Raw genomic sequence first — 11,721 nt, forward strand, 5'->3', positions numbered from 1 at the left:
ACTCATACACATCCACTCACATTCACACACACTAGTACACACACTCCTACACTTATACACATCCACTCACACTCACACACACACACACACACACACACACACACTCCTACACTCATACACATCCACTCAAACTCACACACACACACACACTCCTACACTCATACACATCCACTCACACTCACACACACACACTCCTACACTTATACACATCCACTCACACTCACACACACACTCCTACACTCATACACATCCACTCACACTCACACACACACTCCTACACTCATACACATCCACTTACACTCACACACACTAGTACACACACTCCTACACTCATACACATCCACTCCAAATTACACACACACTAGTACACACACTCATACACATCCACTCAAACTTACACACACACACTAGTACACACACTCCTACACACACATACTGGTTTTTAAGTCTTACGAGGACTTTGCCGGCCAAACCAGTTGAAACGTGGTTTAAGGGGACCCACCTTTCCCTTTGTGCTACAGCAATGCCGTAAACATCAAAAAATTTGGTTTTTTTTTAGCAAGACAAATTTCACTTCAGATTTCTTCTACGCAAAATTAAACTCTTAAACACAAGACCTGACATTATGGTTGCATATAAGGACCGTCTGAGAAGCTCCCGCCTCCGACAGAATTGGTACTTATAAGGTCACACCGCTTTATCGGGACATCAGTTTAACAATACACAAAAAAAGACTTTACACTGTATTAGAAGGACAGGCATGTTTTATTGGTACTCGACTTAACACAAACACAAACATGACCACATGGTGATTTACCGGGTCACCTGTGACTTAACAGAACAAGTCCTTCTATACAACAATTACAGAACATTAAGCAACTCAGGTTAGGGATACTACAACTGAGCACTTAAAAAACATAACTGTTAACTGTTAACATAATTTTTAACTCTGTTAAATACAGTCCCCTCTGAAAAGCAAGTTCAATTATATTGTTTTTCCTATACCTAGACATCTGGGTTTAAGATCAAATGACGAATATAAAATGATAGCTCAGAATTTTAGCTTTTTTTCCTGATATTTACATATAGATTTTTTAAACATTTTATTTTCAAGTGATGAAGTATGTTGGAACATGTGACTGGTGTTTCTTGTTGCCCAGGTGTATCCTGTTAAATTGATAGTTTAAAGAATTAGTAGCTATGAACAGCTACTCTTGTTTTGAGCGATGTATATGGGATGTATGTATGCTGGCTTGATACAGTTATTGCAAGTAAGGGATATGAACCAAATATTAAGTGCTGTTTAATTTACTTTAAGAGAATTTGTGCCTATACCAAAAGGTGCCATGTTTTAATCTGTGTAACACAGATATAAAAATCAGGAAATGAAAGCTGAAATTCTAAACCATCATCTCATATTCATCTTTTGACCTCAAACCCAAACGTCTTCAGTGTATAGCAAAAACAGACTAATTGAGCTTGCTGTTCCGTTACTTTCAGAGGAACCTTTATGTAGCATCCCTTGCCCATTTTTCCTGCTTCTAACACATCAACACAGAGAACTGACTGTTATACCAATATATCCCAACCCTCAACAAATGCCATCGTAGAGAAATAATCAATGTTATTCACTTCACCTTTCACTGGTTGTTATGTCTGATTGGTGTATACAACACGTATCAAAAGAATCAATTAGATTGTGATGTTTAAAATTGTGAACCTTATAGCCAGCTTATTGCACATAAAACAGCAGGTGCTCTATGGGACATGGGCAAAGCATCTGTGTTTGAGACTAAACAAACAAGTATATAAATATGCACATCATACAACCATAAAGACTGGGAGATATGATGACATATACTTTTGTTTCAAATTAAAAATAGGTAAAACAAAAATGATAATTATGAGTTATATGACTAAAATAAAAGTCAAAACCACATATATAACTTGGAAAATACAACCAGAACATCCAGCTTTGGCTTCTTTTGGTGGGTGATCCTTCTGCATCCCTGTAAGAAGAGATTACCACATTATTCAGCACACAAACAGTGTGGACTGATCATGACCAAAACAATTGGGCATGTAACACATCAATAAGTTAGAAAAACCTACCAATCTGCACTGGTGCACTCATAGACACATTCATATTCTCACTTTCAGTGCCATTCTCAGATTCACTTCCATCAGTTTAGCCAGGAGAACTAAATGAACACCACGGTAGGGTCAGGGTTTTGGGTTTGGCAGCCATGGCAGAGTCTACATTCCCACACCAGATATCTCCTGGGGTTTGGAAGCTTTTAAGTGCAATGAAAGAAGATGACGTTGCCTCTGTAGTACGCAATGACTTTTGTAATTTCTAATCCATCAGTAGTTTTTCTTATTTTCAGTACAAGAAATTACAGATGACTGAAGACACTCCTCAGCTTCATCCACTTTAGCTTTGCCCTCTGCCATTAATGATTCCTCAACATCTCCATGTAAATCACTTCCACCAGCTCCCTCTCTTACTTCCAACAGTTGCTGGCTTGCAGATGTTCCAGTGACTGTTGTTGGCAGCATTAAACTGTCTGATGCACTGCCTAAAACTGCAACTTTTGACGTTCTGTAGGTCTCAGACACTTGCTTACCCTGAACTTTGCTTGAAAGATTATCTGAGGTTTGTGTATAGCTCGCTTCACTGTCATAATCTACATCAGTCAACTGCTCCTCATAAAGTAAACCAACTTCTTCTCTGGCCTTAACACACACTTTGCCCTTGCTTGCACCTTCAGGATTCAACTTGGCAATCTGGGAATAAATAGCCTTTCGTTTCTCCATATTCAAGGGGCATTCTCCTTGTAACTCTACTGAACTCTCAGATTCACTGTCTGACTCTGACTGTGGCACATATTCTTCATCTAGTGATTCATCCTCACCAGTACTTACTCTCTAGTACCAGAAAACAAACGATCACTAGAAATTGCACTTGCAAATGACTAAAATTTATATAATGAATTATAAATGCACTCACCCATGATAGTGACTCATTCTTAATAAGTTTTACAAAGCAGGACTTGTGCCAAAAACAATTGCAGACTGCAAAAGAGAGAGAAGTAAATAAGTAAGAATGTAAGACTTCAATACACATAAAACTAAAAACACCACAACTGTTGCCTTAACTCAATATAAAAAGATGAAGCTTAGAATTTTATTAATAATTTTCAAACCTTATGAATTTATGAGACCAGGACCACTGTCTGGAAACAATGGGCCAATTGGACAAACCATACCAGTTATAAATTAACTGCCATCTTAAATACTGTAAAGTACATTACTGACCTTTGCATCTCAGACCAATCCATTTGAGTGATGCTACAGGTCCAACACATGCTGCACATTTGTTCATGCTCGAAACAGTTGTGAAGACCATTTCATGTTTACAATTCTGTGAATAGAATTAATAAAACTCATTTGACATCACAACCAAAAATATTTGTCTAAAAGTAACTCTAGTGGAGGAATAACATGGAAAGCAAAATCCATTTATTTGATGTTAGATGATGTGCACTTTGGGCATTTTCACAACTCAAATACAAATACAGACAAAAAGAGCATGCCTGTTAGAGGTTTTACTCTTGACTTTATATAACAAAAGCTGAGGTGACAAAATACTAACAAGTATCTGGATATTCTAGATACTGCATCAGCATTCTCTTTCACACGTCTTCATTTTAATTCTGGATGTGTTTAAGTATGAGGCAATGGTGACAAAAAAAGCAAAATGTATGTTTTTAAAACAAATCAAAAATGATCAAAATAACTGATAAATATAGGTTTTGATAGCAGAACATGTTGCTCACTAATGTGATATTCGACATAGTGTATGAATGGCTTTGGTCATTACACATACAGTAGATATTTGAAATTATGCAACATGAAATAAATTATACAAATAATGAAGGAAATTATTGATGATGTATTCCATAGAAATATCATAAGCCAGAAATAATGTCTATCCAGCAAACTTACTTTTTCTGTTTTCTCACTTGGTGCTATTGTATCTTTTTCCTCAGGCCCAGATTGCTCCTTCACAATGGTAATCTGAAATATTAGACAACAAAATGTTAAGGTTACAGATTAACCAGGCTAGGAGTATTTTCTGGCAAACACCAAACACCATTTTCATGAATTAAAATGTTACACCGAGTGGGTGGTGGGTACAAAAGTTAGTGTCACATTCAAGATCCAAAAGGGCAATACAATTTTTAAACCTATTTTGGTTCAAACATGCATTAGCTTTAACTAATGGTGTTTTCCATGCAAACTACACCATTAAATAGGCAACAGTAGTCTACAACAAATGTGCTATGCATCAGTTCCTTGACACTCACACTATACTATGTTCAGTTACATTTTCTGACATGTCTGACCTCCAACAGCTCTCTGCATGCATGTATCAGGCACCCTTTACTCTCGCACTCGACTTTATGACTATTTGATATACAGGAAGTGTATCCAAAAAAAATTGAAGACATCAAAAAAACTCCATTCTCATTCCAAACATCAGACAGGCAGGGCAGCTATAGTGTCTTTCTAACCAGTTTAGTGACATTAGCAGGCAATGGGTATCCTTTTGGACATAATTAATCAGAAGATGATCTCAAAATTACCTTTTCTGTCTCCTTTCTTGGAACCTCAGGCTCCATCTTGTCCTTTATAGTCGTCAGCACTGTTGTAACCTCAGTAATGGTTCCAGCTGTATTCTAAAAACAAAAATAACAAGAGATTTCTATGATGATAAACCAGCACCCAAGTCAGATCAATACACATTTACAGTGCACCACTCCCAGTGACTCTGAAGAGGCAGATAAATACCTAATAATGTATATGGTGTTCATGATATAGCTTCACAAAGTGAAGTCCCTCGAGACCATGTTTCTGTCAGACGCTTTACACACAGCTGCTGATGTGCATTTACTATCACATGTCTACAAGGTCCCTTTAATACCCAGTGTACTGATAAACCAGTGCTGTGCCACACACAAGCTGATGAACACAGAGTCATCATATAAATCAATACTGTCCTCATATACCATGTACTAGTCAAACACACTGACACACACTAATATTCCTCTGGTAGAGGATCCTTATAGCATAGTTCCTAAAGGTTCTCATTAGACACAGTGTTCTCATAAAACAGGTCTCAGCCATACACATCACATACACACACTAACTACATTCTTAATATAGTGCCTACAACTGCAGACACTTCTATCTCTGTGCTCAAGAAATGTTTCCAGTGCGAGGAGCAGCTCACAGACACACTTCACTATTACAGTGCACCAGTCCCAGTGACTTTAAACAGACAGTGTACTGTGATTAAAAACTCCCTCAAACTCCGCAAACTGCACAGAACAATTAGGGAGATAATTAATCAGATGATGATTTCTACAATTTACCTTTTCTGTCTCTCCTCCTGGAACATCAGTCTCCAACTTGTCCATCACAGACGTCAGCTCTGATGTAACCTCAGTGACGGCTCCAGCTATATTCTAAAAACAGACATCACAAAACATTTTTCTCATTTCACAATTGTTACACACACACACAGTATTCCCAAGAAGAATTTGGAATCAGCGATTTTCTGTAACAGTTGTGCTGGAAGTTTCCAACGAGTTTCAATCAACAAATTTTCAGTTCATCCACAGTAGCGCATCAGCTGTCTTCCATCATTGCATCTCTCAAATGCTCTATAGGGTTTAGGTCAGGGCTCTGGGAAGTGTTCATATGTGCACTGTATATACAGTATATTAGGGAAGTGCACTGTATATATGGTATACTATTTATACCCATATAATGAACATCCATCAGTGACAATGATGCCCGTAAAAACAGTGCTGTAGCTGATTAACTCATAACTGCACCCCACACACTGTAACGTGTGTGTCACTGCTGTACTCACGGTAGACCACATATATACTCAGTGCTGCTCCTATAATGGTCCCCTACTACTGAGGGATGAGAATATAACACACTGCACATAGTAAAAGGAATGAACTCTAGTCAGTAACTATACATCTATTAAATGCCAATTTAAGATAATGTATGTGGTGTACATGATATAGCTTCACAAAGTGAAGTCCCTCGAGACCAGGTTTCTGTCAGATGCTTTACACACAGCTGCTGATGTGCATTTACTATCACATGTCTACAAGGTCCCTTTAATACCCAGTGTACTGATAAACCACTGCTGTGCCACACACAAGCTGATAGGGGGATCATTAATCAAAACATGATTTCTATAGTTTACCTTTTCTGTCTCTCCTCCCAGAACATCAGTCTCCAACTTGTCCATCACAGACGTCAGCTCTGATGTAACCTCAGTGACGGCTCCAGCTATATTCTAAAAACAGACATCATAAAACATTTATTATTAATAAAACCAAATTTTCAATACTTATTATTCAAGCTTGTAAATTGGGTATAGAATTGTATATGTAGAATCAACAGGTTTTAATTCATTATATATTTCTGTAAATGACCTGTTCTGTTTGGTTGATGGCTGCCTGGGTATCTTCGGTCACAGGGGTAAAGGGGTCTGCCTCAGAAACAGCCTACAGAACAGGTTAAAGAGCAAGACGAAAGGCATGTATTAAAACTGGAGCACTGCTTGGTTTCAGCAGACCATGTTAGCCATCTTCCAATTCTTTCACTGACTACAGGATACCTGGTGCTGTGACAGAGACTGATTGTCTTTCACCCTCCTGGCCTCACTCAATGCCATAGTGCTGTTTTCCTCTGGTGGCAGTTGGTGTTCTTCAGCTACAATCTGTGAAGATTTGTTAGGACAGTGTAAAATATTGGGAATATAATTAGATGATTGTAGCATGTAATGATTTGTAAGTTATGTTTGCACCGGCATGTTTAAGCGTGGCCCAATAACACTGAATAGTTCAATCTTCAATACCTTATTTCTCCAAGGCAACTCAGAATTGCCATAGTCGTATGTGATTTCTTCTCCAGGGTCGATGCTCCTAGTCGCAAATAAACACAGATGAGGCTTTCCCTCTACAGTGATTATTTTCATTTTGCTGTTTGGGCTGATGTGGTCATCATTGACAAGTCTCCCAAGGGAACCATCTTCTCTGGAAGCATCGACACTGAAGCATGATATAAGACAACACATAACATCTTGTGGCTGCACAGAAGACCTTTTCAAAACTTTATGCATTAGCATGATCTTACAGAAAACATTATATGAAGAACAATGCAATGTTATACATACCATAAGAGTCTTCCATTGAAACGGAATTCATACATGAACGCTTTCATGGCATCGTGATATAACTTCTGTCGTCGATCAGCTTTGTTTATGAGTTGTCCTCTGTACTCCAAAAGAAAATCTCCCTTATCAAAATGAACACAACTGAATACTCCACGTCCTGTATGAGAAAGCACAACACCTGTTAGTCCAGTGTTTATTCAAGCCGAGCAGCACATCTGCAGTGTTCTCTAACATCCTGATGCTCCTAAATAAGAATAATAATTTTTTAAACAAAAAAAATAACAAAGAATGACATATTAAGACTTACCTATAAATGAATTTATATATTTCACATCAAATCCCTCCTTGTCTTTGGCAGCAGATGTGAAATATTCAGCCTCCTGTTTGGGATTGTCTCTCCTCCTCCTCCTCAGCTTCATCTCACACAGTCTGTACACCGGACGCTGTGTGTCCACGCACAACTCATCCTTAGTACTTTAGTTCATTTAGTTTATACTTAAGTTTGAAGCCTTAAAACACTTTGGCCTGTATATAGGTTATTGTTATATAAATGTAAAGCAATGTAAATTTCCTGTGAGCCTACCGAGGGCTCCATCAGTGATGCTGAGGGATGTGCAGTTACTCTGCTGTGACGTCACCGCAGCACCAGCACACACAGCTGATAAACAAACCACACCACTCTCATTTATATACTATATATAAAAATATATAATAAACATATATATAATAAATATATATAGTTATTTAAAGGTGCGAACTAGCTTATTTACGAGGCGTGTAGAGACTGTCAGGGGTCAGAGAGAGTAAAACCCGCAGCTGCAGCATGATAAAATGTTAGTGTTAAATCGCGCGCCCCCGACGCGCGCGCCCGACACGCACTACAGCGGCGCGAGCTAACAGGAAGTGGTGCAGCCAAACTAAGCAACTGCAGCTAACTAACAGTTAATAGAGTTCGCTCCGGGATTAATAAAATAACACCGAAATAAACACTTCTCCAGTCTCCATGCTGTTTGTTGTTTACCGGTTGTTGCTTGTGTTCAGCTAACGCAGGCCACTCGAAACCATTTGAGCTACAAACCATACACCCGCACTGTGTTCCGGAAGAGATGATTTAAAGATCAGCGATGTCGCACATTAGCATTAAATATCATTAGCAACGCTACCATGCTAATTTACCGATATTTCCCGTTTATATTAATTAAACCAAATTCACATAAACCATAACCTACACTTAAACTCATTCATTAAAAATACATTTGCCAAGTTTTTAAAGTAGAGAATTCTGTGATTATTATGGTAACTAGCAGGATTTTTAAGATATACTCATTAGACTAAACATGTACCCCATTCTCATGAGCATAATCTTTTATTTTTTAATCTGAATATGTATAAACTAAAGTAAACGTGCATTTTGCAATATAATCATATAAAGTACATTTAATAAAGTGTATAAAGTTAATTCTCATACCTGTTTTTTAAAGATTGACGTATTATGAGTTCCGCATGATGACGCGCTGCACATAGAGAAACTCCGCCCACAAACCGAGACACGTGACATGAATGACATCGGCCGCAGCCAATCAGAGCGCGAATTAGGCGAGTCAGCGGTAGCCAATCAGAAGGCTCAAATTTTGTGTGAGTGTGTAAGTTGGTGCAATACCAAGACCAGACTAAAGGGGGCGCTATATTAAATTCCGAGTTAACACTGTGTAAAGTCAGTTTCAGGGGTATGTGGTGTAAGTGGACTTCGACCGAAACTTTGAATTTTAGCTTCTCTTACTTAGATATATATAGATATATTAGAGGAATTATGGGGACACTGTCCCTGTCCTCATAATTCCAAATGTCCCCGTAGTGTCGGTACGTAATCAGGTCAAAAGTCCTCATAAGCCACAAAAACCAACGCTCATACACATCCACTCACACACACACTAGTACACACAGTCTTACACTCATACACATCCACTCCAAATTACACACACACTAGTACACACACTCATACACATCCACTCAAACTTACACACACACACTAGTACACACACTCCTACACTCATACACATCCACTCACACACACACTAGTACACACAGTCTTACACTCATACACATCCACTCACACTCACACACACTAGTACACACACTCCTACACTCATACACATCCACTCCAAATTACACACACACACTAGTACACACACTTATACACATCCACTCAAACTTACACACACACACACTCCTACACTCATACACATCCACTCCAAATTACACACACACTAGTACACACACTCATACACATCCACTCAAACTTACACACACACACTCCTACACTTATACACATCCACTCAAACTTGCACACACACTAGTACACACACTCCTACACTCATACACATCCACTCACACACACACTAGTACTTACACTCTTACACTCTCAACACATCCACTCAAACTCACACACACACTCTTACACTCATACACATCCACTCACATTCACACACACTAGTACACACACTCCTACACTTATACACATCCACTCACACTCACACACACACACACACACACACACACACACTCCTACACTCATACACATCCACTCAAACTCACACACACACACACACTCCTACACTCATACACATCCACTCACACTCACACACACACACTCCTACACTTATACACATCCACTCACACTCACACACACACTCCTACACTCATACACATCCACTCACACTCACACACACACTCCTACACTCATACACATCCACTCACACTCACACACACACACACTCCTGCACTTATACACATCCACTCACACTCACACACACACACTGGTACACACTCATACACATCCACTTAAACTTACACTAGTACACACACTTTTACACTCATACACATCCACTGAAACTCACACACACACTCCTACACTCATACACATCCACTCAAATTCACACACACACTAGTACACACACTCATACTCTCATACACGTCCACTCAAACTAGTACACACAGTTTGACACACACTAGTACACACAATCATACACATCTACTCAAACTCACACACACTAATACACATACTCTTACACTCATACACATTCGCTCAAACTGGCACACACACTTACACTTGGACACACACTAGTACACACTCTCACAAATGTACACATCTCACACTCGTACACACACTCACTCTGTCACTTGTATCTGCACACTCACACTCACATACACTACAACACAATGTTACATTTGTGCACACACTCACGCCTTTCACAACTGTGAGCTCTCACACACTCTTAAACACACTCAACATTCATACATGCTTACTCACATTCACATTGAGCATAAACACACACAGTTTAATCATGCTCGCCTACTCAGAGACCACACACACACTCACACACACACACACACACACACACACACACTCACACACCACATTTACAAACACGTTTACCATACTTGTGAGTTTTATTTTAACTATAATATTGGAATAAACACACTCAGGCCTTCGAGAGGCTACACTCATGCGTTGGCTATGCTGGATGTTTTTAAATATGTGTGTGTATATCTGTGGAAGTGGAAGTCACATGACCTTGCCAGTTACCATGGAGACCAGCAATCCCTTAAGTGACTCAACAGTAATAAATATGACAACAGTAATAAATATGAGGCCAAGAACAAGCGATAGAGAGAGAGAGAGGTTTAAAAATGTAGATGCCTTAAGATTAAGGTGTAAAATGAACATGAAGAAACAGCGGTTTTGCTGATCAAAATATTAAGTAGATTAAAATATACTTCAATAATTTTTTTTAATGTAGCAAGTAGATAGTAGTATATACAATTTTATATTAAGTAAATAGCATATCAAGTAGATAATAATAGTAATAAGTAGTAGTGTGGTGTGGTGTGGTGTAGAGTGTATATAGTTATATATAGTAGAGATAGTAGTGTATTGTATATAGTAATATATAGTAGTGAGAGTAGTGTACTGTGGTGTAGTGTATATAGTAATATATAGTAGTGATAGTAGTGTAGTGTGGTGTGGTGTAGTGTATATAGTAATATATAGTAGTGAGAGTAGTGTACTGTGGTGTAGTGTATATAGTAATATATAGTAGTGATAGTAGTGTAGTGTGGTGTGGTGTAGTGTATATAGTAATATATAGTAGTGATAGTAGTGTAGTGTGGTGTGGTGTAGTGTATATAGTAATATATAGTAGTGATAGTAGTATAGTGTGGTGTAGTGTATATAGTAATATATAGTAGTGAGAGTAGTGTACTGTGGTGTAGTGTAGAGTGTATATAGTAATATATAGTAGTGATAGTGTAGTGTGGTGTGGTGTAGTGTATATAGTAATATATAGTAGTGATAGTAGTATAGTGTGGTGTAGTGTATATAGTAATATATAGTAGTGAGAGTAGTGTACTGTGGTGTAGTGTAGAGTGTATATAGTAATATATAGTAGTGATAGTGT

The 11,721-nt window shown here is 38.3% G+C and overlaps 1 protein-coding gene across 4 annotated transcripts; it reads right to left on the minus strand.

Annotated features, from left to right (window-relative positions):
• Nucleotides 1-418: 418 nt before the first annotated feature.
• On the minus strand, nt 419-9,164 carry LOC128319964 (uncharacterized). 4 transcript variants are annotated; one of them, XR_008303420.1, is made up of 14 exons: nt 8,733-9,164; nt 7,572-7,707; nt 7,265-7,421; nt 6,947-7,139; nt 6,707-6,808; nt 6,522-6,593; nt 6,290-6,382; nt 5,439-5,531; nt 4,650-4,742; nt 4,009-4,080; nt 3,319-3,424; nt 3,011-3,075; nt 2,113-2,294; nt 419-2,009 (listed from the first exon to the last, which is right to left on the minus strand). XR_008303420.1 is itself a non-coding variant. In XM_053239437.1 (13 exons), exons 1-13 carry the CDS (start codon nt 8,829-8,831, stop codon nt 1,929-1,931), a joined length of 1,362 nt encoding a protein of 453 aa, XP_053095412.1. In that variant the 5' UTR covers nt 8,832-9,164; the 3' UTR covers nt 420-1,928. The 4 variants fall into 4 exon arrangements, 3 of the variants coding, with proteins under 3 accessions (XP_053095412.1, XP_053095413.1, XP_053095411.1); XM_053239437.1 differs by lacking the exon at nt 2,113-2,294 and having other exon boundaries at nt 420-2,009; XM_053239438.1 differs by lacking the exon at nt 419-2,009 and adding an exon at nt 7,848-7,922 and having other exon boundaries at nt 2,132-3,075; nt 8,733-8,811.
• Between the last annotated feature and the right edge of the window lie 2,557 nt (nt 9,165-11,721).

The sequence above is a fragment of the Pangasianodon hypophthalmus genome, chromosome 13 (genome assembly GCF_027358585.1).
Source record: "Pangasianodon hypophthalmus isolate fPanHyp1 chromosome 13, fPanHyp1.pri, whole genome shotgun sequence".
Taxonomy (NCBI): Eukaryota; Metazoa; Chordata; class Actinopteri; order Siluriformes; family Pangasiidae; genus Pangasianodon; species Pangasianodon hypophthalmus.

What these genes read in the sequence shown, in the direction of transcription:
- LOC128319964 (XM_053239436.1), bottom strand. Translation starts at nt 8,831, where the DNA reads ATGTCATTCATGTCACGTGTCTCGGTTTGTGGGCGGAGTTTCTCTATG. An exon ending in CCATCAACCAAACAGAACAG is followed by an intron (nt 6,383 to 6,521) that starts GTCATTTACAGA and finishes GTCTGTTTTTAG; the next exon opens with AATATAGCTGGAGCCGTCAC. An exon ending in CAAGAAAGGAGACAGAAAAG is followed by an intron (nt 4,081 to 4,649) that starts GTAATTTTGAGA and finishes CTAATATTTCAG; the next exon opens with ATTACCATTGTGAAGGAGCA.